At 42.2% G+C, this 26880-nt stretch overlaps 5 protein-coding genes and 1 non-coding gene across 7 annotated transcripts; 2 read left to right on the plus strand and 4 right to left on the minus strand.

The window, feature by feature from the left end:
- Positions 1-1658: 1658 nt before the first annotated feature.
- Positions 1659-4317, plus strand: LOC130697515 (negative elongation factor A-like). The gene is made up of 7 exons (XM_057520422.2): positions 1659-1937; positions 2035-2221; positions 2298-2383; positions 2459-2855; positions 2936-3429; positions 3493-3592; positions 3660-4317. Exons 2-7 carry the CDS (start codon positions 2098-2100, stop codon positions 3875-3877), a joined length of 1419 nt encoding a protein of 472 aa, XP_057376405.2. The 5' UTR covers positions 1659-1937; positions 2035-2097; the 3' UTR covers positions 3878-4317.
- A 129-nt stretch (positions 4318-4446) lies between these two features.
- Positions 4447-7792, minus strand: LOC130697501 (beta-alanyl-bioamine nonribosomal peptide synthetase ebony-like). 2 transcript variants are annotated; one of them, XM_059494647.1, is made up of 10 exons: positions 6602-7792; positions 6357-6524; positions 6094-6290; positions 5915-6013; positions 5754-5850; positions 5486-5686; positions 5255-5414; positions 5078-5197; positions 4697-5021; positions 4447-4621 (listed from the first exon to the last, which is right to left on the minus strand). In XM_059494647.1, the coding sequence occupies exons 1-10, from the start codon at positions 7740-7742 to the stop codon at positions 4481-4483; spliced, it is 2649 nt and encodes an 882-aa protein (XP_059350630.1). In that variant the 5' UTR covers positions 7743-7792; the 3' UTR covers positions 4447-4480. The 2 variants fall into 2 exon arrangements, with proteins under 2 accessions (XP_059350630.1, XP_057376385.1); XM_057520402.2 differs by having other exon boundaries at positions 5264-5414; positions 6602-7772.
- Positions 7793-10892: 3100 nt separating this feature from the next.
- LOC130697499 (beta-alanyl-bioamine nonribosomal peptide synthetase ebony-like) lies at positions 10893-14223 on the minus strand. The gene is made up of 10 exons (XM_057520400.2): positions 13044-14223; positions 12803-12970; positions 12535-12731; positions 12356-12454; positions 12196-12292; positions 11930-12130; positions 11708-11858; positions 11511-11630; positions 11127-11451; positions 10893-11046 (listed from the first exon to the last, which is right to left on the minus strand). Exons 1-10 carry the CDS (start codon positions 14218-14220, stop codon positions 10906-10908), a joined length of 2676 nt encoding a protein of 891 aa, XP_057376383.1. The 5' UTR covers positions 14221-14223; the 3' UTR covers positions 10893-10905.
- A 1179-nt stretch (positions 14224-15402) lies between these two features.
- LOC130697500 (beta-alanyl-bioamine nonribosomal peptide synthetase ebony-like) lies at positions 15403-19945 on the minus strand. Its single transcript, XM_057520401.2, has 13 exons — positions 18759-19945; positions 18497-18673; positions 18222-18418; positions 18068-18157; positions 17913-18000; positions 17605-17823; positions 17332-17503; positions 17135-17254; positions 16913-17053; positions 16276-16324; positions 15998-16135; positions 15893-15930; positions 15403-15830 (listed from the first exon to the last, which is right to left on the minus strand). The coding sequence occupies exons 1-13, from the start codon at positions 19873-19875 to the stop codon at positions 15731-15733; spliced, it is 2646 nt and encodes an 881-aa protein (XP_057376384.1). The 5' UTR covers positions 19876-19945; the 3' UTR covers positions 15403-15730.
- Positions 19946-21079: 1134 nt separating this feature from the next.
- Trnaq-cug (transfer RNA glutamine (anticodon CUG)) lies at positions 21080-21151 on the plus strand. Its single transcript has one exon. It is a non-coding gene; the product is annotated as a tRNA-Gln (tRNA).
- Positions 21152-22752: 1601 nt separating this feature from the next.
- LOC130697497 (aminopeptidase N-like) lies at positions 22753-26800 on the minus strand. The gene is made up of 16 exons (XM_057520397.1): positions 26506-26800; positions 26245-26444; positions 26025-26180; positions 25795-25962; positions 25631-25740; positions 25535-25568; positions 25275-25458; positions 25061-25217; positions 24899-24980; positions 24643-24826; positions 24368-24563; positions 24020-24294; positions 23752-23945; positions 23372-23686; positions 23192-23285; positions 22753-23110 (listed from the first exon to the last, which is right to left on the minus strand). Exons 1-16 carry the CDS (start codon positions 26794-26796, stop codon positions 22877-22879), a joined length of 2874 nt encoding a protein of 957 aa, XP_057376380.1. The 5' UTR covers positions 26797-26800; the 3' UTR covers positions 22753-22876.
- Positions 26801-26880: the final 80 nt, after the last annotated feature.

Below are 26880 nucleotides of genomic sequence, written 5' to 3' on the forward strand. Positions count from 1 at the left end.
GTTCTATCTAGGCAAATATTAGGACCCAGCAGAATACGGCTTGGCATATGCAACTAAACTAAACACGGGCAGTGGCAAGGTCAGGTGCTGATGCATTTTTTGGTGCATGATTGGTGTATCCATAAGTAATGAAAGGTATCTAGCTTGTAAACGAAACTTTAATCCATGTGCGAAAGGATGAATCAGTTTAACGGCATCAAGACCGACAAATCTACAGTAGTGCATATTGTGCAGGTGAGTGAACTACTGAGCTGGACAGGGCAAAAATGGGTTTTGATTCTCCATGCTGAATTGCCCAAGGTTATTCATGTATTCTAGGTCACTGCACGAGATCGTGTCAATCGAGGGGGAATGGCAATATCCCCGAGCTTACGACGAAAACAAAAATGTATTTTGAAAATTACGTTCCTCTACCCTAAACTTTCCAGAACGTGGAACACGTCTGGGTGTATATAAGACAGTAGCCAACTACTATTCACAGTCAGGCAAGGAACTTCCATTGCAACTGAGCAGTTGTCACAACGCCCTAGCTGGACGCTTTGTTTGTCAGGTATGTCGATTTTCGCTTTCTTTTGCTTCGCTTGTATTGTTTTAGCAATAGGTATACGTATTTCTACTTCGTAGAGAAAAGGTCTAAGTCTATGTAAACAAAGTATCCTACATTCTAAACATTGACAGTCTATCCTTTTCTTTAGGGTTTTACCAACACCATAAGTGTGGCTGATTTCCCTCGGTCTCTTTATTTCATGCAGCTGAGGGAACGCATACACCATCAATTGTCGGTAAGACTGCATTAGGCTAATACTTGACGATTGATATGTAACACTGAATTTTAGGAACGCTTAAATTAAGGAGAACTAAAATTAGTCAGTCCTGCCAGTAAAACTGTGTAACTGTACCAAGGCACCTGCCAATTGCATTCACTAACATTTTACTTACGATGTTTTTGGTGTAAGATTACATAATGACAGTGGCAGCAGTTCAATCAGGTGAGCATCTGCTCAGTTGAATAAGTAAATCTGTCGTTTCAAAGTATTCCACCTAGAAATTGAATCGTTATCTGTTTGTCCTACAGTTTTCTTCGGTGCTGAAGTTTTCTAAGTGATTATCGTGGAGCTTTCCCCTCATCATTGACCGTGCCTTAGCGCATAGCCAATCGATTGAATGAAGCTCGGTTGTAGTGGTATAATTGGTTTTTATCAACTTTGTATTAATTAAAACGGTTTTCAAAGAAATCGTGATAATCATCCAAATTGGTTTCAGATCTCTAGGCTGAACCTAACCTTCTGGACCCGACCCAACGGCAAAATACAGCCCAGATGAAAACCCAATCACTCGTTCTTCCAGGCGGGGCGGACTCACAATGATGTGGCAGCGCTGTGGTATTTTCATCGTGATTTCCCGCGTCGTTTTGCTGTTTGCCTTCTACACCGTTTAAACTACGTTTTAAAGTCAGGCTGCAATGTGAACGTTGGGCGTCGTATTTATGGCTGGCCTAGAATTGCGCACAAGAGAAAAATGACGTTAGCAGCGCTCCAAGCGGCTGTTCATGTAAGCCAAGCAACAGAGCCTTGGGGGAACGCGCCGATGACGCTGTCAACCTCTATTTTTTATAACCCAGTAACACGCCTTGTAAACAGGTTGTGGAATACCATTGTACGGGCCCTGTTTGTCTAGGACGCTGTTGCATTTGTTTTCTAAAGTTTTTTTCCCACAGGGCGGAAAAATGGCGTCCATAGAGAGACTCGGATACGTCACTTTGGCTCCATAATAAACTCGGAACAAGCACAGATTCTTGGGCAGGCGGTTCTATTTGTTCTCAACTTAATCCCGAAGTGTTGAAGAATATCCAAGAATGCTTTGTCGAACTGCAAACGCAAGTCAAACTCAAATTTCTGCTATCCTTCTTCCAGTTCTCAAGGAGGAATTTAGAAGAGGTCAGTGTCCCTTCATTTAAGTTTGAATTTGTGCTTCAGGTTCTTGTTTTGGGATTTCATGCCTTATTAAAACTTCATACATTTATTCATGTTTTAGTGGAAAACAGAATTAGAAGAAATACTGGAGGTGGCTGTTGTTGATGGTGATCCTTGGGTGGCGATGGTGGCTGAAATCCTCAAAACATACCCGGCCACTGGAGCCCTCAACATGGAAATTGGTTCTGCCACAGATGAGTACACTAGAAAAATATTCAACGATCTGGCAAATGATCTTCGAAAACTTGGTAATTCGAGAAAACCTGTTCCTAAATTATCTTACTCATTTTAACCTTATTGTGTTTTCTTGAACATGATTTTTAGTGAAAAAACATGGAGAAACTGGAATGCTTCCTTTGGAATGCCCATACTTGAACAAAACAGCGCTGTTCACTGTGGTTGGTCAACAGGTAATATACATTGCGTTTCGCGCCAAAAATGAAAATTATTTTAACGTTTTTCCTGTGGTAAATTTTTTGTTTTAGTCTCATCCAATTAAACATTTTACGCTTAAGAGGAAACCAAAGTCAGCGGCGCTCCGTGCCGAACTGTTACAGAAATCCACAGATGCCCAAAATAACTTGAAAAAGAATCCTGCCCCTACAGTTCCACTACGTTCACGAGGAATTCCACGGAAAATGACTGACACAACTCCGTTGAAAGGAATTCCTAGCCGACATATAGGAGGATTCGCATCGCCACTTTCCCGGGCGGGATCTACGCCCACTAGCGTTGGTGCATTAGGCTCATCTCCATCCGCTGGCCCAAACCGTCCGTCCCCCCGAACTCTAGCTGGCAGGAAAGATGGTGGCATCAAACTGCTCGATATCACCGAGCAGCCAATCGGATTTGCCCAAGCCAAAAAGCGAAAGCGACAACAAGGTAACGTTCACGCTAACAGATTTTTTCTGATTTTATTGCGAATGCTTTATTTATATATATCTTTATTTTCGTCTTTGAAGAGTTGGAAGCTGCACAGAAAGCAGCCACTGAGTCACAGGCTACTCCCCCGAATCCATCACAGCCTTTATCAGGTGAAGAATCCGAGACAGGAAGTGTCACGGAAACTCCCGAGAAAGTTACCCCGACACCGGATTATGCGGCTGGCCTACTCCCAAGCAATCCGCCACCCACGCCGGCAACCCCTGTCACACCTTTGGCCTCCACGTCCATCCCTCCTCTTACACCTTTGAAAGAGCCGCCTCGAATGGCAGCCGTACGCCCTCCGGCTGCCCCGTCAATCAGCTCTTTACCTTCAGGTTCGCTTGCTTCACCTGCTCAAGTAGTCAGGCTTGTCACAAGCCAACCACCGGCTGCGACATCAGCTGCCGCGACCGTGCCCACCGTTTACCGATTAGTCCAACCTGCAGCTACTGCTGGACAACCTATTGCAACAACGACGTCGAGTAATCAACCGGCAGCTCCACCAAAGAAGAGCGTAGCATTAATGCTCACGGTTAGTTTGATTTTTATTTCTGTTTGTGTTGATTGAATGACAAACCCTTTTTTTTTTCAATAGCGTGAGCAAATGCAGGAAGCCCAAGAAATGTTCAAAAACGCCAACAAAGTCACGCGGCCAGAAAAAGCTCTGATTCTGGGTTTCATGGCAGGTTCTCGAGGTATGAATGTAGTAGGATGTGCAGTAGTTTAAACGATGTGGCTAATTGTTTTTATTCGTTTTTCTAGAAAATCCTTGTCCTCATCTCGGAAATATCGTCACCATCAAATTGAGCGAGGACGAAGAGATTGTAACGGCTAGTGATGGCATTACCACCACCAGAGTCGTCGAGACGCATTTCCAGATGAACTACGCCGCCGGTGAATGGAAGCGCATTAAAAAGATGAGGAAAATGGAAGACACACCTGCCTCAGTCGCTACGGTCTTAGCAACGGCGACGGGCTAGTTTGGAACGGTTTTCGTCTTAGTAGTCGAAGGGACTTGATCTTCTGTAAATAGCAGGATGAATGTTACAACGCAGACGCGAGTATTGAAGAGTGCGGAAGAAAAAGTAGGCCTATTATTTCCCCTTTTCCCACCTATGTTGTTGCGACTGTGGGGCGCGAAGTTTCCTTAATATGTCGGTGCCAAAGTCAATTCAACGTTTCCTCCTCCACCCCAATTCTATTTTGCACATTATTTTCTCTTCTGTATGAAATTAGTCCCATCCCAATCTTCCCTGTTTCACTTCTTCTTCCACTCTCTTCGTGTGCCCGTGGTCCGCATCTCACGAACCAAGCTGAAGCCTTAAAGGCGTTCGTACTATTCAGTATCTCAGCATTTGAAAATTGTTCATTTTTCAAAGTACAGTTTTTTGTAGTTCTCATACACACAGATTCATATGCATACATGTTCATATCACTCAAAGCGAATAAAAACCGCGATACTCTTTGTTAAGAAAACGTATGTGTATTAGAGTCAATTGAATCTTGTCGTTTAGCAGATCTACTACATACTATATATATTCGCCAGTAGTTAAAAAAAATTATAGGTGTCTTCATTAGAAAGCTTAACTGACGTATTTAACGGTAACAATTGTATCTAGGGTATCAGGGGCGTGCAAGAAGGGTCTTGTTCCATCAGATGCAACAAACTGATTCACTTGGCATTCAAACAGGACGGTATAGTCTAGTAGGTCGATGCAGATTTGCTAGTGAATGACAAACGGGTTAATTGGAAAGTTACATCTTCCACGAAATGTATGTAATAAATAATTGCCAGTTACCCTAGTGAGTTCGTTGGCATTGGTTGTGAAAACACCCGCGAAGCCTTTCCGTTTGGCCAGTGAAAGGATTTCTTCTTCCATCTTCTGGATGAGATAAACATTCTCTACTGGAGTGATTGTCTCTGCCGTTGCCATCATAAAGCTATGAATCAACAAGTTTTTTCGCTTTTCAAAGTGTTTCGCTATAACCGGACCCTCGATAGACTCGAGAAATTCAAGAATATATGCCAAACGGCTAGTTTTTAGTTCGACAACTGGTTCGTCAAAAAGATCGAAATTGAGTGTCACGGCTACGATGTTTCCACTATTATCTTTGATGGCAAAGCTAAAAAGAGAACCTTTCAGAAAGGAGTGTTATGGTGAAGTTTAATTTGGTTTAACCTCAACCCAGCTGCTACCAACGGCTCCCAGAGCTCTTCCATGAAGATTTCGTGGTCCTGGCGAGTGACGCCAATCAACAGATCAAGCTCTGATTTCTCCGAGAAGCAACGGCTGACAATCCTAACATGAAATCAATTTCTTTACGTTTCGTGCCACAAGCTTCATTATTTTAATGACGGTAAGTACCTGATAACTTCTTCCTTGACTGACGTATCGAGCGTTTCCACTATGTAACCAGAAAGTCGATGACATGTGTGTGTTTTTGTTATCAGATGTCGTTGCGAAAGTTCTGGAACTAGCTCTTTTAGCTGAGAGGCTGCTAGGAATTCGGTTAAATCTGCCATGATGTAATGGTATGAGGTCACATGAAACGATTACGTAATCATGTTCTCCGTAACTATTGGTTACCTATGTGAAAGCCTTGATCTTTTAGCTTGGTGACCACATTGACAGCATTGAGGGAATTGCCTCCAATTTCGAAAAAATTGTCCGAAAGTTGAACAAGTCTACCAAATGAACTGCCGACTATCGAATGGACTGTCTTCAAAAGGGCTCTCTCTTCGCGACTGAATTCATTTCCCTCCCATATTTTTAAATTATTAGTTCTGCCTGTGTTACACGCAAAGAGCCATTATCACAGTTTTTGCTATTAGATCAAGACTAAAAGTCTGTTTACCATTTTGTTTGTGGAGTTGATCAGCGTAGATGTGCATGAGTTTCTGACGATCGACTTTACCGTTGACGAGCAATGGTATCTCGTCGATTACCACAAGCTAAAAAATCGAACAGCAACAGTTGACTGAAATCGAAGAAAAATCTCATGAACGGGAAAATTACCTTTGGCATCATATAAGATAAAAGCTTGTCTTTCACTCGCTCTTTGATTGTTTCAACGGTGGTTCCTTTTTGGATGGGTATCACAAAAGCCACGATTTCCTTTTGAGGAAGACAACAAACATAATTAGCTTGGCAAAAACTGTTGATGCCGAAAGTCAAAAGATTCCACTATGACAGACCTGCTCAGGTTCTCCAGGTTTGTAACTAAGAACAACACACGTCGAGACCAGTTTGCTACCTTCAATGGCAGCATTAATTTCACTCAGATCAACACGGTGGCCTCGGATTTTGACTTGCGAATCAGCGCGCCCGAAATAGTAAAGTTGGCCATTGATGATCTTGCCGTAGTCACCCGTTCGAAACATTACGTCGTAACCTTTCAAAGAGTTAGTTATTTTAAAATGATTTTTTCAAGAAGTAACTATTTAAACCCAATGAAGACCTGGAGTGCTGTCAACTTGATTTTTCACGAAACGTTCCATTTCCCGGTTTCTGACGTAACCCGAACACAGGTGACTTCCAGCAACGTAGAGCTCTCCAATTTCGCCGTCATCTACAAGCTCTTTTGAGGCGTCCAACAGGTATATGGCACAGTTATCCATGGGTTTACCTATTGTCACCGGTTTCATACCGTTCAGTGTTAGTCAAATTGGGTCTTCTGTATTCGGACTATAACTATACTCGTACCAATAGGAATCTTTTCCTCAATCAAAGAGGCTAGCACATCTTCGCGGGATCTGAAAGTGGCATAGGTGACGTCACCCATTAATTCAGTGCTGCCGTAATAATTGGAAATAACTGTGCCGGCCGGAAAACAATCGTAGAATTCGAGAAGTAGCTCGCCAGTGAGAATTTCTCCTGAACAAACCCACGTCTTGAGATGTTGAAGAGGATAATATCCATTATCGGTAAGTGGCAAAGACAAGTCCGTCGTTCGGGTACGAGATTTCAAAAGGGTTAGCATCGCTTTGAGAAGCGATGGGACTAAGACGAGGCGCGTTATTTTGCATTGATCCAGGAGATCGATGAAACGCTGTGCGTCCTGAATGACGGGCTTGGACACGACCTCAACTGGTTGCCCGATCAATAAGGGAGCCCAAATTTCAGCGATGGAGTCAACGAACGTAAGAGCCGTTTTGAAACAGCCCACCTCTGTGGAATGGAAAGGAAAAGTGCGCCACTGCCAATTGAGTCGGTGGAGTATTGTTGCGTGCTCCAGACGGACGCCTTTGGGAACTCCCGTCGATCCCGAAGTGTAAAGCACAGCTGCCAAAACATTTCGTACTCGTGGAGCAGTTTCATTTCCTCTTGTCTCTGCGTTGAATACGATATATGCTTCACTGCTCTCCTTGTTTTCGAGATCAAAGACGGGCATGTTGAGCCCAACAACGACGGAAGCAAAAGCCGTTGCTCGCAGAATGGATCCGGCGGTGAGCAGTAAAATAGGTTGGGCATCTCGAAGGATATGGGAGACTCTATCAGCTGGGAATGTCGGGTCGAGCGGCAGGTAAGCGGCGCCAATTTTGAAAATGGCCAACAAACTAACAATTAGCTCGATATCAGGAAACAGGTTGACCGCCACGATCTTGTCACCATCCGGCTGCGGCAGTAATTCAATAATACGCGCCAATCGCTCTGCCAGTTCCGTTGCTTTAGTGTTCAGCTCGGCAAAGGTGATGGCCTGTCCGCTGTCACGCAATGCTTCGCGCATAGCTAGTTTTGGATTGTCTGACAGAGCTTTGTTCAGGACTGCGTCCAACGTCAAACACTCTCCACCTTCACAGCGGATTGCCTGGCTTTCTCCGCGAAGAAATGATCGTCCGTCCATCTCGCCAGTTTTGGTTAGAATGACTTCAATTTCACTGCGATCGCGTCTTGTTAAATACGGAAACCGGTTGAGCACATTCGCCTCTGGCAAATATACTGTAGCTGAAAGAAATAAAAATTGCAAGCCGAATGTTCCGACAGAGACAGTATCTAAACTTTTTCTGTGTTAAACGACCTCTACCTTGCCTTTCAGTGCGCAATATTCCGCGCTCTCTTTATTATTGATTTCATCATTAGTTTTTCCTTCACCAGGTTTTCCATTGGTAAACTCTTATTTACCTTGGCTCTCTTTTGTTGTTTTATTTTCTTCCTGTTTTAGATTTTTCAGCGTCAGTGCTATGGGGCTTTATTTCATACTCGACCTCGTCCAAAAGATAAGAGGCGTCATCAGAACAATGGTGTTGCATTTGTAGTAATCAAGAAAGATTATGATTTGTTATTTTGCTCCATTTGCTCTGTTACTTACAGGTTAGCTAGAGAGCCAACATTAAATCCCTTCAACTCCTTTCACAGTGTGAGACATTGCGCCATAAATCCAATGACAGAAAGCGATCAGAAATCGCCTTCCGGTGATGCGGTAAGCAAGGTCCGTGAAAAGCATAACAAAATTGCACACGCATAGTATGAAATTTGGGCTGCGCGCAGGTGAGAATTCGTCACGGTTTCTATACTTCCATCGGCTCACTCCCATGTCGATACCAGCATTGGTAGCCGCAATTATAGTATTATAAAAACCAGCTCGTAGCTAGCACACAAAGCTTTAGTATGTTTATTTACAGCAGTAAAAGAATACTGGAATAGGAAAAGAAATACATTAATTCCTAGTATCGTCAAGAGTCATAAGTGAAACTACCTTTATGATAATGACAAAACCGCAACCTGAATGTGTATATCAGTACAAAACTTCCCTCTGCACGCACGCTTTCACGCTACAATTGTTTTTAATTTTCCCTGATAATCAAAACAGCCATTTTGCACTGAAAACTAACCGTGGAGAACTGATGATTCATTTTGGAGGCTAAGTTTAGAAGGCAATTACCTTGTTTTGTCTAACCGCATAAGTCGTTGCTTTCAATGTTACTGCTGAATTTTTCGCAGACCCATAGGAAAACTACACATCAAATCGTTATTGGTTCATGTAGATTGCTTGTTAAATGGTTCTATTTTATTTATTCGTTTCTAAGGAAGAGGCAATTAAGGAAAAAAGAGTCTTAAGGAAGTTTGGGTTTCAGTTTCTTTATATAAAATCTATTTTTGAATTCCATGGTCGTTTGCATAATCGCAGAATAAAAAAGACGGGCACAGAACAGATTTGTTCAGCTCAATCTCATTTTCTACGACACCTGTGGGTTGGAGATCACTTCAGTTACAGTAGACTACACTTCCCTCTTTCAAATATAGCCCATGAATTACGTAACATGAATGCAGGATTTCACTGCTAGCAAAAGGTCAATCAACTCAACTCTCTCCCTTTTCTGCATATCTTTAGCTTGTTTTTTTTGCGAAGCAATCGGAGTACAATGAACGAAACCACTGCCGGAGAAAAGTTTTAGTGGGTGCTTTGTAACTTTTTTCCAAAACCTCACGAGGGGCGAAACTCGCTTATGGTAGCATTGCGAGAAGATCGACCACTACTACTTTTACCTGCCCGCTTTGTTTGTACATGTGGTACTACACATCGCAATCTTTGCCAAAGAAAAGGAAAAATCGAGCTGCACTTACACCTTTTTTGTGTACACATCGACCCACATTGATGGCGCTGAAGAACAAAACCAACCCACACCAAAACGAAAGCACGCGAGTGTTCCAGAAACGATATACATTCTAATTGGGAACCCTGACCTGTTGCTGATCACTGGAACAAGGTAAAGAAATTTTCTGAATACGAGACAGATGGTAAAAATAATATAGCTACAATAATGCGCAAACGCCAAGAATGGATGTGTTGGCTTACACAACAATTCGTGAATGGCATGAGGGAACCTTCCTTCTTTAGGTTTTTTATTTCATAATAGCCTACTCTTTTTCAGTCAAACGTGGCAATTATGTTTGCTGACAAACTGGTCATTCAGCACACGTCCTTCAAAAATTTTGAATGAGTCAAGGATTCGTTTATGGTGCCACATCAAGTAATTCTTTAAATCTTTTAGATTGGCACATCACGAGTCTTTCTCGCTGAAACAATGCAAAAATTGGCAGTGTTTTGCATTGTTTAGTCTACTTCTGCTGTATGTATTTTCATTTCCTTTCTTTTTATTAACACGCGAGTCACCTTGAATAGCAATTTTCAATGGCTGAATGCATTAAAAAGATTCAGCTTTTGTTTTGCTGCCAGTAAAGGTTGTTCCGCGAAAAGGCAATGAGTCTCTCTGTCATGTTGCTGGGCGTTTATTTTTCCTTTGAATGTTCTAGATTTGCATACCACGGGTTTTTCCCGTTCAAACAATCCAAAATAGGCAATATTTTGCACTTTTTTTTATTTCTGCTGTATTTCCTTTTTCGTCTTCTTCATTAGAAGGCGAACTTCACCTGAACAATAACCTGCGATGCTGAATCCGTTAAGAAGATTCAGCTTTTGTTTTTTTTGCCATCAAATCTTGTTCCACAAACAGACGATGCGTCTCTCGGTTATTTTTATGGGCGTCTATGTTTTCATTTCACATCACCAATTTGAGGTGATGCCAACGGTTAAAACTTGTTGAAGGTTGGGCTTCCATCCGCTTCTACTCATTCCACGTTCTAGTATAAAGAGGCGACCTTCATTTATTTATTTGCTATTTATTTTTTTACGACAGGAAAAACTAAAGCTGTGCTCAGTCATCCGACAACCATTTTTACTCATGAGCGGTCACCGTTTTTTTCTGTATTATTTTAGTTTATCCCGTATTAGACTTCACCCTGCTACAACAAGGTAACCAAACTGTATGGCAAGCCCGCAGCATTTTAAAATTTTTCTTTTTTCAAAGTACAGCTTCATGTGGTTCCCGTCATGACACACAGAATCAAATGAGTACATGTTCTTATTATTTAAAGCGAACGCAAACGGTAATACGCTTTGCTTTAAAAAACGTTTGCTGTATTAGAGTCAATTATGTTGTCGTTTGGCAGTTCTACTAGGCTCACCAGGAGTTTTCAAAATATTATAACTGGATTCACTGGAAAGTTTAATGGATGTATTTAACTGTAACAGTTGAATACTGGGTATCAGGAGCGTGCAAGAAGGGTCTTGTTCCATCAGATGCGACGAACTGATTCACTTGGCATTCGAACAGGACGGTATAGTCCAGGAGATCGTCGCAGATTTGCTGGTGAATGACAAGGCGAGTTAGTTTGGGCTGCAGCATTTTCGATCAAAGGTATAAAATGATCAGTTTTTGGCAGTTACCCTCGTGAGTTCGTTAGTGTTGGTTGTGAAAACACCCACGAAGCCTTTCCGTTTGGCCAGTGCCAGAATTTCTTCTTCCGTTTTCTGAATGAGTTTGACATTTTCTAGTGCACTGAATGTCTCTGCCGTTGCCATCATAAAACTATGGATCAATAAGTTGTTTCGCTTTTCAAAGTGTTTCTCTCTGACAGGAGCCTCAATCGACTCGAGAAATTCAAAGACGTATGCCAAACGGCGGGCTTTTGGTTCAACCACTGGCTCATCAAAAAGATCGAAATTTAGTGCCACGGCGCCGACGTTTCCACTCTCATCCTTGAGGACAAAGCTAATAACGAAACAATAGTCGGACAACAGTAGTGCACTGAAATTTAATCATGTTTTAACCTCAACTCAGCTGCCACCAACGGCTCCCAGAGCTCTTCCATGAAGATTTCGTAATCCTCGCGAGTGACGCCAGTCAACAGTTCAAGCTCTGCTTTCTCCGAGAAGCTATGGCTAATAATCCTAACATCAAATCGATTTCACTAAGCTATGCTCGACACGTTGAAAAGTTTGTAGATGTTTGTAGCTGGGGCTAGTACCTAATGACGTCTTCCTTTACTGATGCATCAAGCATTTCTACTACGTGATCGTAAAGTTGAGGACATGTGTGCGTCTTTGATCCCGGCTTTGCGGGCAAAAGTTCTGGAACTAGATCTCGTAGTTGGGAGGCTCCTAGGAATTCGGTTAAATCTGCCGTGATGTAATGGTATGAGGTTGCGTGAAACGTTTACGTAACCAAGTTCTCAGTAGCTATTGATTACCTATGTGAAAGCCTTGATCTTTTAGCTTGGTGACCACATTGACAGCATTGAGGGAATTGCCTCCAATTTCAAAAAAATTGTCCGAAAGTTGAACAAGTTTACCAGATGAAGTGCCGATTATCGAATGGATTGTCTTTAAAAGGGCTCGTTCTTCACGACTGAATTCATTGCTGTCCCATATCGTTGAATAATTTGTTGTGCCTATGTAACATGCAAAAATCCATAATCATTGTTTGTTTTAGATTGCAATCAGAAGTTCTGTGTACCCTTTTGTTGGTGGAGTTGATCAGCGTAGATTTGCATGAGTTTCTGACGATCAACTTTACCGTTGACGAGTAACGGTAGCTCGTCAATCACCACGAACTAAGGATTGAACGCCGATAGAAGACTGAAATTAAAGGAGAACTTCATGAACAAGAGAATTACCTTTGGCATCATGTAAGATAAGAGCTTATCCTTCATCCGCTCTTTGATTATTTCAACAGTGGTTTCTTTCTGCACAGGTATTATGAAAGCCACGATTTCCTTTTGCGGAGGACAATAAAGATGGTAAATTTCGCAAAAGCTGTTAGTGTTGAAAGTTAAATTGCTATATTATAACAAACCTGCTCAGGTTCACCGGCTTTGTAACTAAGGACGACGCATGCTGAGACTAATTTGTTCCATTCGATGGCAGCGTTGATTTCACTCAGATCAACGCGATGGCCTCGAATTTTGACTTGCGAATCAGCACGACCGAAATAGTAAAGTTGGCCGTTGATGATCCTACCGTAATCGCCCGTTCGAAACATGACGCCATAACCTTCCGCGAAGCATATTACCATTTAAGTTATTTTTCAAAGTCTCATTTAATCTTTTAAACCCAATGCATACCTGGTGTGTTGTCAACGTGATTTTTCAAGAAACGTTCCATTTCTCGGTTTCTCACGTAACCCGAACACAGGTGACTTCCAGCAACGTAGAGCTCTCCAATCTCACCTTCATTCACGAGCTCTTTTGACGAGTCTAACAGGTATATGGCACAGTTATCCATGGGTTTACCTGTTGTCATAATTTCATAGCGCTCAGCATAAATTTAACTGGAGCTTACATTCTGAAAATATTCTGCTATTACCAATAGGAATCTTATCATCAATGAAGGAAGCAAGCACATCTTCTCGCGATCTGAAAGTCGCGTAGGTAACGTCACCCATTAATTCAGTGCTGCCGTAATAGTTGGAAATAACTGTCCCGGAAGGAAAACAATCGTAGAATTCAAGAAGTAGCTCGCCAGTGAGGATCTCTCCTGAACAAACCCACATCTTGAGATGCTGAAGAGGATAATGTTCATCGTCGGCAAGTGGCAAAGATGCGTCCGTCATTTGGACACGAGATTTCAAAAGGGTTAGCATCGCTTTGAGAAGAGATGGGACTAAGACGAGGCGTGTTATTTTGGATCGATCCAAGAGATCGATGAAACGCTGTGCGTCCTGAATGACGGGCTTGGACACGACCTCAACGGGTTGCCCGATCAATAAGGGTGCCCAAATCTCAGCCATGGAGTCAACGAAAGTAAGAGCCGTTTTGAAACAGCCCACCTCTGTGGAATGGAAAGGAAAAGTGCGCCATTGCCAATTGAGTCGGTGGAGTATTGTTGAGTGCTCCAGACGGACGCCTTTGGGAACTCCCGTCGATCCCGAAGTGTAAAGCACAGCTGCCAAAACATTTCGTACACGTGGAGCAGTTTCATTTCCCTTTGTCTCTTCGTTGAAAGTGCTGGACGCTTCACTGCCCTTTTTGTTTTCGAGATCAAAGACTGTCACGTTGAGCTCAACAACGACGGATGCAAATGCCGTGGCTTGCAGGATGGATCCGGTGGTGAGTAGTAAAATAGGTTGGGCATCTTGAAGGATGTGTGAGACTCTATCAGCTGGGAATGTTGGATCGAGTGGCAAATAAGCGGCGCCAATTTTGAAAATGGCCAGCAAGCTAACAATTAGCTCGATATCAGGAAACAGGTTGACCGCCACGATCTTGTCACCTTCTGGTGGGGGTAGTGATTCAACAGCTCGCGCTAACCGCTCAGCCAACTGCGTTGCTTTTCTGTTCAACTCGGCAAAGGTGATGACCATCCCGTTGTGATGCAGTGCTTCACGCTCGCCTAGTTCTGGATTCTCTGACAGAGCTTTATTCAAGACTGCGTCCAACGTGAAACACTCGCCATCATCACTGAGGTTTGGATGGCTTTCACCGCGAAGAAAGGATCGTCCTTCCATGTCGCCGGTTCTCACTAGACTGACACGGAGTTCCATGCAATCGCGTCACGTTAAATAAGAAACCGGTTGAGCTCTTTCGCCGCTGGCAAACAGTGATGGAAGAGATAAAATAGCTCGACCGGAATAAATGAAGGAAGCGGTTGGCATTGTTGCTGTCGGCCGTGTAATTTGAGTTCCGTCTCCTCTTTTTGACAAGCTTTGGTAACTGGTTGCTTGTCACTTTAAATTGAAAAAGCGCTACCAGTATGCAAGCGTCCACCGCTTTCTGCATTATGAATGTAATCTCCACGCATAGGGAGGAAATAAATAATTACTCCTTCCCTGCAGACGTTCGGAGATTGAAACAGAATCATTGGGCGAGCATCCGCTGTTTCCGGACATCGGCCAATGACGTTTTCAATCTTTCACTTCCTTTTGCTGGTTGACGTTTATGATTCATGGGATGGAACAAAAATATAGCAAGCCAAACTTACCGACAGAACCATTTTACGATCTCAGTTATCTTCTATGTGTTTGTTTTTGCACTTTTCATCCTAGTCTGGGTTCAATCAGCGATGGTGGAAAATTGCTTAAATCTTTTATTATTAGGTTCTACGGTGAAGTCAGTTGCCCGTCAAAATCAGTTTAATCCAACCAGTGAATGGTATTCAGCTTCATTGATAATTTTTATGGTAGAAATTTCGTGGGTATTTACGACTTTTTGTGGCAACATTGCCTTAAAAATGATCACCTATCCTTCACATTTACCTGTGTCCTTGGGCATTACCTGTACGTGGAATTTTAGAGTAGTGGAAAGGAAAATGTGTAAAGAAAGGTCGTTCCTGTCGTTTTTCCTGGAAGCACAAAATAGTATTCTGCCCCATCCTTTTCTCATTATCTCAACATCAGTTTTTCTATGTATTTCAGTTCAGTCAGAAATTGCAATTGTGCAAAGAAGGTTACGGAAGTTATTTAGTCTGCCGTAGGTACAAGTATGATTATTGTGTTAGTTCAAACAGGTTTCAGTGAGACAATCCAACGTTATCTCAGGCATCTTGTGCTCTTTATTGAATTATTTTCATTTCCACGTTTTTCACCTTGCGCAAAAGATTGCTTTTGATTATCAAAGGCTATTCTGAGATTTGGCCGGCACAACTTTGATAATATTTCAGCGTCAATGATTCTGGATGTGTATATATGTGTGTGTGTGTGTGTCGGATTCAGCGTACACTCATTGAGTTGGTAATACTGTGGTATATTATAATTCTTTGTAGCATTCTAAATGAAATTAAGTACATAGTAATCAAATAGAATATGTTAATTGCGCCAGTTTGACGCGATTGATTGCGATCAGACATCAAATGATGCATTATCTCGTCTTTTGCATTATTCTGTCCCAATAAATGTCAGATGTTATTTGAAAACAATTAAGACTTTTTCGACTTTGTAGATGGATTTCCGCGATTGCGTTGGCAGGTACGATGGTGTTCCAGATATGTGGTTGTACGTATATAGTTGGTCTCTTCTTTTCAGAGTTCCATTTGTTGCTATAAATCAACTAATCATGTCAAAGATATTTGACCCCAATTGTGATTAATTGAGAATCCGGTGCGTGGGAGAAGGGCTTCGTCTCGTCCGACGCTACAAATTGGTTCACTTGGTACTCCCTAAAAGCAGCGGATTGGGCATTAGTAACAAAATCAAGTAAAAATCGTTTCATTGTAATTACCCAAGGATTTCATAGTCCAAAACGTCGTTACAAATTTGCTGGAATTTCAATTATGTCGATTAATTATGAAGTTTGGCGTACGAAGAATAATTTTTTTGGTTATACTTGCGTTAGGGGACTCGAATTGGAGGTAAAGATGCATTGGAAACCGTTGGACTTGGCGAGCGCCAAGGTTTCTCTTTCGACGCATTGAACCAGCGCCACATTCTCGGCCGGAGTGAGCAGGGCGCTGTCAGTGACGACCTTTTTTTTCGGTAGTTTAAGGCAAAACAAAATGAAACTGGCGTCTTTTAAAAGGTACCATCAAGCATTTCATGTTTTTTTTTCTATTCGTGTCTAAAATCGATGAATGCTGATTTCATTATGTACATGTAGCGAATTACCAGAAAATTTTGTAGAACGTGGCCCTTTTTTCCATTCACCAGAGCCTCCCTGTTTTTACAATTCGTAATATATAGGACATTACTAACTAAATTAAATAACTATTAATTTGATAAAAATGAAGCGCTATTTACAGGAACGCTATACACCGGTGGGCCAGAGCTGCAGTCATCACGCTCAACACCTGGTATGAGACATATAAATACGGATCCACCTCATGCACTTTGTACACACTATAGAACACCGTCCAAGGTCAAGAACGTCTTGCTCTACAACACGGGCGTTCAAGGGCGGTCTGATTTTGGCTACTGTACACATCGAGCATAAGCTGGCAACCGGCGGAACTTGTGGACGGAACTATGGAACGCGCGTGTCGGCCCGGTTGATTGGCGCATTGCCCACTTGGCAAAGCCGTTGATGTTGTTGGCCACATCGTGTTCGTTCTTGCAGTGCAGCAGCACTTTTTTGTTTATAAATATTCGGCTGGACAGGGGAACGTGGCCCAGAAAACTGTGACCACCAGCAGGAAAAAAGCCGAAGATCGTGTGTTGATTCTTACTACCAAGGATGCCTTATGACCTTACACACTTGCAACGTGATGTTATCGCTTGGTTATTGACAATGTTTTGATGGACTTACCTAGCGGGACCTTTGGCGTGCTCAAGCACTTCGAAAACATAGTCCAACGCCTTTGCCCTAGGATTGAGCTTGGGTACGTCGTACGCGTCACAATTCATTCCACAAGCAACTGTCTGTCCTTGGAGGTTTTTAACTGTAAAACTGTTGTCAATGTCAGAGTTAAGGATGATTCCTTATTTTATTTTATGAACTATTAAGGAAACATTTGGTAGTAAATTGCACCTTAGGTTTGCATCCAAAAAATGGTCCCAGACGTCGTCAAGGAGAGGCTCGTAGTCTTCGTATTTGACGCCGGTTAGTAATTCCAGATCCCCCTTTTGTGAAAAACATTCACACGTGATGCTAGAGATTGTGAAAACACGGTAAAATTCAAATTTCAGTAGTAAAATATCTATAGATATAATGACAATTTTGCAAACCGTTTGACTTCCTCTTTGACGAATGGATTTAACATTTCAATCTTGTAGTCGTTGACAGGCTGCTGCTGTGGCTGCTTCCCGCAAGTTGGCGAAAATTCCCGGCATTTGGATGAAGCTTCCATCTTTATGACAACCTGGTGGAGATTATCGGCCTCGAGGAAATCAACGAGGTCTGTAAAAGCATATAGCGTTAAGTGAGCTTATTTAAGAGCAGCTTTATCGTTAATAGCGATAACATTTCTATTCACACTTTATGCAGTTGCGCTTCGTTACCTAGATAGAATCCTTGATCTCTGAGTTTCGTAACGACTGTAACAGCGTTAAGAGAATTTCCACCGACGTAGAAGTAGTTGTCCGTTAAGGCCAATGGTTTGTGAAGCGATCCGCCCAGTACAGACAAAACTGTTTTTAAAAGGGCACTGGCTACGTTTCGTTCTCTTTCATCCAACCGGTTCAGCTCATTCTCATTCCACCTGCAAATGATAGGCTTACCTTTATTTGATTTTCAAAAAGAAATAGAAAAAGAAAAGAAATTCATTAATCTTCGATGTCACAGCATTGAATGTATTATTTCAGATTACTTTTGAAATTCTTGGCGTAGTCTCTGAGTAAGAGTTGTCGATCGATCTTGCCGTTGACTAGTAGAGGGATTTCACCAACGACGACAACCTTATCATCAACACACTCGATCAGTTAACAATAGACGTGATTGGTGTCAGTAGATAATTTAGCGTACCCTCGGCATGGCGTAGGAGACCAGTTTTTTCTTTAAACATTGATGAATCGACAAAGGATTCGTGTTTGTCACAACAAACGCGATGATTTCCTATTGAGAATGTTAAATCGTTAACTATCTTCGTTACTTTAAGATGCTCAGGAAACAAGGAAACCTGTTCTGGCTGTCCAGGTTTGTAGCACAGGACAACACCCTTGATCACTTGTTCCAACTGAAGGACGGCAGCATTGATCTCCGTGAGATCTACTCGATGTCCGCGGACCTTTATTTGCGAGTCTGCCCGACCCTCGTAATAAAGTTGACCGTTGACAATCCGACCATAGTCACCCGTCCGGTACATTATTTCATATCCTAATTTGTATTACGTGTTTTTTTAAATTATCAGGTATTTAGCGCAACTCTGCAGGTAATGGCTCAAATGAGACTAACCTTTCCTCTCTTCGGTGGAGTTGGCGATAAACGATGTTGTGTTGACCGTCTTGGTTCCATTGATGTAGCCATCAGCTACGTGCGCACCCGAAACAAATACTTCGCCAATCTGGCCGCTTTCCACTGGTTCTCCAAATGGATTGAGGATGTAAATAGCACAATTATCCAATGCTGATCCTGTGTTATTCATTAATAATATTAAGCTGTTGAAGGATTCTTTAATTTTTAATAATTGGTTGTTGCTAATAATAGTTGATGCTACCTAGTGGGATCCGATTGTCGACCGTTAAACTGTCCACATCTTCTTCGTTGCGAAACGTGACGCTGGTCACGTCCCCCATCACCTCTGTACTGCCGTAGAAGTTGCAAACTGGGCCGTTCAATAGTTGAAAGAATTGGCGAAGTAGCTGGGGTGGCAACACTTCCCCCGAACAGACCCAAAGCCGCAGCTGTTGCAGGGGAGGTTTTGCTGATTTATTGTCCCTCCCAAGGTAATCAAGAATAGCGGACAGAAGTGAAGGAACTAACACGAGCCGTGTTACACAATGGGATTCAAGGGTTGTGACAAAGACCTCAGGATTCTGAGTGATAATCTTTGGAACAATGACGACTGGCACACCTTTGAGCAACGGCGCCCATATCTCAGCGATCGAATCGACGAAAGTTAGGGCTGTTTTAAAACAGCAAACTTCTCTCGATAGGAAAGGAAAGTTACGCCACTGCCAATTCAAGCGATAATATATATTTCGATGGGTCAGTCGGACTCCTTTCGGCGTTCCAGTGCTACCGGATGTGTACAACACCACGGCCAAATCCTGGCGTCTTGCTGGTAAATCAAGTTGTTGACATTGCTGTTCGTTGTGTTCATCGCGATCGTAACGATAAACGGACAAATCTTGAAAGAGATTACTAAAATGAACCTCGTTTAGTACAGCAGTGGAAGAGATGAGCAACGCGGGCTTAGCGTCGTCGAGGATGTGTGCCACTCTGTTTGATGGAAAAGCAGGATCAAATGGAAGGTAAGCGGCACCGAGCTTGAAGATGGCCAGAAGTGAAACAATCAACTCGGTGCTTGGTGGTAAACAGACGGCGATAATCCAATCGTCTTGACAAGTTCTCCTGTCAACTGGGCTGATGGTCCACAATTTTTGAGCCAACGCCGTAGCTCTTTGTTCCAGCTGGCCGAATGTGATGGGCAGTTGGTTCCGACAGACTGAAAGTATGAGCGCTGGACGATCTTGGATAGTGTCAGTGGACAACTCGGTCGTCGTTAGCAAGCGCTGCCACACTTGAGCAATGCCAAAGGGCTGGCAAAGTTCGTATTCGCATCCGGCCAGCACCGATTTGTTGTTGCCATCCGCTTCCATACCTTCCATCATGACTTGGCGATGCTGTAGATTTTGAAAAACACCGCACCTGCAGAGAGATGCACGACGACTGCGGTCTTGCAAGGGCCCGGCCAGTTGAGCGAGAACTGCGGCAGTCTAGGACGCGGATACCTTCTTGGCCAGAAAACAAGATTGCTTGACATTCTGCCAAAAACACTGAATGCGTGATCCTTTTGCCCACCGATCTAATAGCTAGTAGTATAAATATAACGCACGAGGCAGTGTAAATACGATGCCACACGGCACAAAAGAGAACTGCCGCTACCAATGGTTGTCCATGATTCCAAATCACAAATTCAAAAGAACGCAATGATAAAAATACTAATTTTGGCAAGCAAAGTAAACATTTTTTTTCTCTTTTCTTTTCTAGACCTATACCTTATTTTAAGTTGTTTTTATGCTGAATAATTTGGTACCCTATTTATACCTTTGGCGCTCACGAAAACGGCGCATGTATAGCATTTGTTTATCCTCAGGTAACAAATATTGTTCTGACGTGTCAATTTCAAAAACGTGACTTAAACTCCTTTCTGAAAATCCATTGATAGAATTATTGGAACCAAACTACATGCTTTCGTGATTGAGACGCCAGTGACCCAGCGCAGATTTGGATGCATCATACGTGCAGTGTACATTCGACAACGGGCTTCTATCGTGAGTAAATTCAAATATTTTTATATTTTTTGTTGTGGAAATACTTCCTAAGAATTACTCAATGGTGCAGTTATTTAGAAATTATTTGCGCAAGTTTTCGTCGAGTTGCCAAATAGTTTGTCGCTATAAAAACAGTTCTGCCATAAGAAAATTCCGTAGTGAGTGGATACGTTTGTTTACTAACTGCCTACGTGTTTCTAACTATACATTGGCCATCCAACCTATTTTTGAATCAGTATAGTACAGATTTTTTCCAACCAAGTGGGAGAATGTATAGCGTGTAGAATCTAGAAAGAAAAAAAAAACGATCGCCAATTGTCTAGCTGCATGACTAACCCATTTTGCCACACTGTCCTTTCAAGCGTTGGAGTAAAAAACGTTACTGTACCGCTTACTTATTCAGCGCTAATCAAAAGGACAGGTACGGTGCGATAACGGTACATTTCCTCTCTAAAGCCCCAATAGGCTTTCATACTTTTCACTTTCCATACTGTTCCCTTTCCATACAGTTTGCTAGTTGATATCAGGTCGAGCGGGTGTAGGTCCCATGGTGTAATGGTTAGCACTTCAGACTCTGAATCTGGCAATCCGAGTTCAAATCTCGGTGGGACCTCATTTTCTCAGGTATATTAAACCTCCGCATAATTTGTAATGAAACATTTTTTTTTGGTTTAATTCATTGATGATACATTGAAGACCACATTGGGAGACCCGCATCAATGGGATTGACGGCCATAGCCTTGCCCAGATCCCCCCTTCAGATTGCAAGCTATGCACGTAATCATAACGGAGCGTAAATCTGCCCTCATGGCCAATACCATTTATTACAGTTGCTTTTTGACGTCCTTAGCCCAATTCAATGCGGGCCACTGTTGAATGGCCACAGTGGATTGTCTCATATCAAATCACACAGTAATTGCAAAAAATGTTTGAAAAGTTCTTTTATACAAATGCAGATTGACGTAAAGGACAAATTACGCACAGCTATATCAATGAGCCAGGAGTTTTAAGCTACTGCTGTTGAAGAGTTTTCCAGATAGGCAGTACCAGTAGCAGGTAATTACAGGCTGGAGTTTTTCTGCCACCCTTACGACAAGAAAACTAGACGATCAACATAAAGAAAGATAACCACAATTGCCAAAGATAATGTACGTGATAAAGTTCAAAGTGACGAAGAGACTGATGATTATGGGATGAAAACCAATAAGTACTTCCGGACTAGACAGTTTGTCCGGAACCCATAGACATGAGCCAATGTATACGAGAAAAACAGAAGTAACGTGCGGCCACCAAGCTCCGTGGACATGTTCGTAGTAATTCGATCGACGGGCTTGCTAAAAAGGAAATACTGGGCCCGATATATAATAGGAAATTAGTGCAGCCCTAAGCTATGTATTTATATTGAGAGTGAGGCGTGGGGCGAGGCTTGGTATATCACACTTGTTGCCCCCATGCCCAGGCTTCCCAATCCTCCCTTTGAGCTGTTGCTAACTTGCTACTGTATACTTGTCGATCCATTTGAGGCGATTAAGCCATAGCAACGTACTGCCCTCTCCCACTTTTCCCCTCTCCTCGTATTGGACATCGCTGATCTGGTCTTGTATATAAAAGGCCCCGGATGGATCCAGTGGAGCATAACAGTTTCGTCTTCTCTCCGCAGACGGACGCAGATGGGCCGCTTTCAGTCATTGCAACTCCATCGAAGAAGAAACAATTTAGTTTTCTATAGCGCTGGATATTCTTGTAAGGTAATTATTATTTATACGGATTTTAATTGAATTTTTGCTAACTCTAATTCAAATACTTCACTTTGTATGGTGCTGATAAGTTATCTCTTTTACGCAATAAGATGAATATATTTTGCACGCATCGATTAAGACGATATGTACTTTTGACAGGAAAAAAAGATTCCTACCCCGTTCCTAAGTACTCGTGCCGCAGGAGAGATTATCAGTCTGCAAGTTCCTCCTGCTGCTCAAGTTCTTAAACAATGGTTATGGAAAAACCGTCGCATTTAAACTTCAGTAAGTTAACCTTTTCAAACGATCTTTCCTTATTCATTGAGTATTGCGCAAGTTGACATCACCCAAGAAAAGGATATCCTCATTTACTTCTGTGATTCCATTGCTTGAAGCAATTTCCTTCTTCCTGCTTGGAACTAATTGGAAGAATGTGACCGGATAACTTGTTTCCGCAGAGCATTGCAACAGGCCATTTAGTTTATTACTGTATTAAACAATCCTCACCGCGTTCGCCCCTTCCAGAGTATTTTGCGTTCTATTATCTAGATCGGTACTGCACATGTGTTAGTTAATAATCATTGGACAGCAATCTGCGATCACGGTTTGAGGAACATACTTAGAACACCCCAGAGAACTAACATAACCATCATGGCATTGTTTGTGCTGATTGTCGTCGAAGCTGAAGACATCTTTTGATTCTTCAACCATGTGATGACTTCAGAGTAGTGCTGTTCGACCCATTGCACGTTGGATTGCGCCAATTCCAAACCCTGATTGACTGTCTTGGAAGACCCCAAAACATCGAGGTGATCATCACGTATTTTAGTTAGCTGTTCAAAAATGTAAATCGTTCTAATGAAATTGTTTCACGAATTCAAACTGTAAATACAATGGGTAATTTCATAATTTACCTCAGCTAATTGTTCGTTAGTGTTGACGCGGTCGCAGAGGGAACGAAACAATCCTGGCATGCTTGATCCACCAAATCCAACATAACCACTGAAACTGCATAAGGTATTTAAAAGGCTTTAACATCTATATTATTCATATCCACAATCTAGCACATGAAATGTTCTTGTGAAGCTACTTACTAAGCATTGACTTCATCCCAACGCGTGGCCAGGAAATCGAGAGCCACTCCATGGCCAACTGGGTTGGCTGCGATGCTGCTAAATAACGTATTGGCATCTTGTAAGCGGATTCCCGAATTTTCATTAATCATCATCTCCAACATATGGTAAATGATGTCAGTTTCTTTCGTGCAGGTCATAGCTTTGAGTAAATCAATTTTTTCATTGGCCAGAGTTGAAGCGAGGTATTTTTGGTAGCCGAAATTCCATTCGGGATCACTGCCATTGGCGATGGCAGAGCAAGATATCAGTCTCAGTAAATTCGGTGAAATATCACTAAAGATAATATGTTAATAGTAAAGGATTGTGGCTAGGAAATACTTCAGATAATTAATCCTTACTTTTCAGTGATAACACTTGTCATCCATGAAGCATAGACTTGGTTCGCATGTTGTACGCAATCGTTTATCTCGAGTTTGGTGCAAGCCCAATGAATTGCGTGCGTGCGTGTATAGATGAGTAAATGAGTGTCGCGGGCGTCCTCATCGAATCCTACGTATTGGTATAGAGGGATCACTAAATCACTCATGTAATCCTATATCACACACGAAACATTATTAGTATTTAATGTCATTTAACTTATCATAACAGTAACCCACGTCGGCTTACCTTCCATTCGTTGAAATCTGGATAACCATAAAGCATTATGTCAATAAAGTCAAGAGCGTTGGTAGCTGCTGTCCAAGGTGCATAATCACGTTCCAGCGCAAGGTATTTAGTTAAATCTAATGCTTTATCATACGGGACGATATTGGCCCGAGCAATAGTTAACGTGTCGTCCAATAACTGTGCTCGATTTTTAGCTGAAATCATCGTGTGGTCTGTGGCCAGTTGCTGGAGAATCAAACCGTAGTTAGTGTCGTCATAAGACACTCGATAGTATCCTGAAATTAAATGATACAAATGACATAAACGCTTGCGTTTAACGAGCTCAAGAAAACCGAAATCAGTTCATACCGACTTGGCCAACATTGAAAAGGACCCATTCATCGTCTGTGACAGAGAGATCGGGTAATATGATGCTATCCTCCTTGTCGGATATCCAAATTGATTTTTGGGGTTGGCTAAAGTCAGCGGTGAAGGTTAATGGAACCCACCAACGATAAACGATCGATTCGGTTGAATTAGTGCTTTTCCGCAACAGGAAACGACTCTGTCGTGGCCGTTAAAGGGTTCAAAAGAGACTTAATCAACTCTATAATTATACGTCAATGTCAACAGTTTGCTGCTACCTGAGAGATTGTACCGCCTGAAGTTCCACCGTAATTTCTCGTAACGGTAATTAAAGGATAGCCCATTTTATTAGTCCACGGGTCCATGATTGTTTTCACAGTTGCAGGTAGGACCAAACCATCAATTTCGATTTGTTCTTGAACAGCTCGCCAAAGGTCATCTTGTACGGCATTGGCATAAGCTCTTCAAGAAAGGAATATTGAAAAATCATTAGCGAAAGTACAAATCTTGAGATAAAACACAAGCGAAGTTTACCGACTATGAAGGTAGCGCGTCATTGAGCGTCGGAAGGTTTCCGGCCCCAAAAAATTGGCCATCATTCGAACAATAGAAGCGCCTGCAACCAATAAGGAAAGGTTTGTAATAATTTTTACATAATGCTAATTACAAACATGACGGGTTTCAGTCGTAACTCACCTTTGTCGTAGACTACGACATCAAACAGCGTATTCAACGAAGCTGAATTGTTCACATCAAAATCTAAAGGACGTGAAGATTCCAAACTGTCGACTCGGAAAACGGACTGCAAGGTCGCTACACCAAACTGTTCGTCCATTTGGAAACCAGGTTCAACCTTGGTAAGCAAAATAGTTATAACACGTAAAGGGAAGATATCAGAAGTATTTCCTACCGAATCCGTTCCAATATATTGCACGTAGCGAGCGAATCCTTCCTTGAGCCAGACTAAACTCCACCAGTCGTGTGTCACTAGATTGCCGAACCACATATGCCCCAATTCGTGACCAGTGACTTCAGCCACTCTTTGTTTCGCTACTTCAGATGATCTTTGTTCATCAATAAGAAGATCAGCTTCCCTAATAAGTCAGATTCAGTATTTCAAATAGTTACAAGTTCCCTATTAAGTTATGGAATATGACTTGAATCTCCTACCTGAAATTTATGTGCCCCCAGTTTTCCATTGCACCTATCGAAAACAAAAAAGACACATAACGCATACGGAATTTTTATCCAGTAGACGGTACATACCGGCAGCAAAGTCGGGAATGGCCGCTATGTCGACTTTCGGTAGTGGATAGTCAATTTGTGTGAAGTATTCAAAATATTTCAATATCCGAGGTGCAATGTTTCCAGCATATCTTTAAAAGAAAGTCAGACATAGCTGCGAAACAATTAATATAACTTACTATTACGTGGTTAAATTGGTGAGACTAGGTCGCGTCCAGATGGTAAATGGGACTCTGTTGAGCTCTGATTCAGAAGGAACGCCAGTGAATTCCGAAACCATCATTCCAACCAAGTACGAAGACATTTTCACTGTTGTTTGATAGTAATCCCAAACGTAGTCCGCCATTCCTTGTCTGTGTCAACATTAGACTAGTTTAGCACATGTCAGTTTATGATAAATGTGTTCTCTACCAACATGGGTTCGGTTTTGATCTTGGGCATGTTACTATTTGATGACATGGAGAGTTTGCGACCAAGTTTAATGGTGAACACAGCTTTCATGTTGGGTTCGTCAAAACACGGAAACGAACGTCGCGCATCGGGAGCGGAAAACTGCGTGACGGCCAGGTACCTTGGGCATCCGAATTGCATTGATTAGTGTTATTCATTTCCCATGAATTCTGCACAGCAGTTACTTAGTTTCTCCGTTTTCCTCGTAAGTTGATCGATAAAACCCACGTAGTTCGTCGTTGAGCACCGCCACAAAATTCATGGAGATCTTGTACTGTCTACCAGAAATCAATTGACTGTCTAGTTCGATGGTAATTATCTGTCGATCATTTTCAACAATTAAACTCGTCACTCCTATAGATTCTTGTGAGGCTAAATCACTAATCTAAGACAACAAGCCGTTATCATTAAAATTTCTATGTAAATTGCTATAACAGTTCCAGTACCGTTATTGAAGATTCATCGATGCTGATCTCGGCACTATTCATCGATATGGCCGACGTAGTTTCAATGCAGTCAACGACAATCTCTACAAATCCAGGAGTAGTAAAATTGCCTTCCTCGATGATGGGAAGAAGCTGGATGTTGTAAGAGACGGGAAGAACGTTCTTAGGTAGACGCATGCCATCCTCATCCGTTATAATTGTGCACCACGTTTGACAGACACTCAACATGGTGATAGCGACGAATACGAGTGAACCCATCCGGAAGGGAGACATTTTATTCTGTGACAGCATAAAGCTTCCGCCCAAGTAAAAGAAAAAGCGGAGAAACCTAAGTTAACAGTGATACAGGAAGACATACTCTTGTTCGGGTCTTAC

Source organism: Daphnia carinata, chromosome 3 (assembly GCF_022539665.2).
Source record: "Daphnia carinata strain CSIRO-1 chromosome 3, CSIRO_AGI_Dcar_HiC_V3, whole genome shotgun sequence".
Classification (NCBI taxonomy): domain Eukaryota; kingdom Metazoa; phylum Arthropoda; class Branchiopoda; order Diplostraca; family Daphniidae; genus Daphnia; species Daphnia carinata.

Bases quoted from the DNA above. Each gene is read 5' to 3' on its own strand.
- LOC130697515 (XM_057520422.2), top strand. From the start codon at position 2,098: ATGGTGGCTGAAATCCTCAAAACATACCCGGCCACTGGAGCCCTCAAC. The intron at 2,222-2,297 runs GTAATTCGAGAA...CATGATTTTTAG, and splicing joins AAATGATCTTCGAAAACTTG to TGAAAAAACATGGAGAAACT. The intron at 3,593-3,659 runs GTATGAATGTAG...TCGTTTTTCTAG, and splicing joins TTTCATGGCAGGTTCTCGAG to AAAATCCTTGTCCTCATCTC.
- LOC130697501 (XM_059494647.1), bottom strand. From the start codon at position 7,742: ATGGACGGACGATCATTTCTTCGCGGAGAAAGCCAGGCAATCCGCTGT. The intron at 5,851-5,914 runs GTAATTTTCCCG...TCGATTTTTTAG, and splicing joins TATCTTATATGATGCCAAAG to CTTGTGGTAATCGACGAGAT. The intron at 5,198-5,254 runs GTCATTAAAATA...ATTTCATGTTAG, and splicing joins GAAGTTATCAGGTACTTACC to GATTGTCAGCCGTTGCTTCT.
- LOC130697499 (XM_057520400.2), bottom strand. From the start codon at position 14,220: ATGGAACTCCGTGTCAGTCTAGTGAGAACCGGCGACATGGAAGGACGA. The intron at 12,971-13,043 runs GTAATAGCAGAA...TTATGACAACAG, and splicing joins TGATGATAAGATTCCTATTG to GTAAACCCATGGATAACTGT. The intron at 11,859-11,929 runs GTAATCAATAGC...ACATCACGGCAG, and splicing joins AGATCAAGGCTTTCACATAG to ATTTAACCGAATTCCTAGGA.
- LOC130697500 (XM_057520401.2), bottom strand. From the start codon at position 19,875: ATGATGGAAGGTATGGAAGCGGATGGCAACAACAAATCGGTGCTGGCC. The intron at 17,824-17,912 runs GTAATCTGAAAT...AATCAAATAAAG, and splicing joins CTACGCCAAGAATTTCAAAA to GTAAGCCTATCATTTGCAGG. The intron at 17,054-17,134 runs GTGCAATTTACT...CATTGACAACAG, and splicing joins TTTTTGGATGCAAACCTAAG to TTTTACAGTTAAAAACCTCC.
- LOC130697497 (XM_057520397.1), bottom strand. From the start codon at position 26,796: ATGCTGTCACAGAATAAAATGTCTCCCTTCCGGATGGGTTCACTCGTA. The intron at 25,569-25,630 runs GTATGTACCGTC...TGTTTTCGATAG, and splicing joins CATTCCCGACTTTGCTGCCG to GTGCAATGGAAAACTGGGGG. The intron at 23,687-23,751 runs GTAAGGATTAAT...TATTATCTTTAG, and splicing joins ACAAGTGTTATCACTGAAAA to TGATATTTCACCGAATTTAC.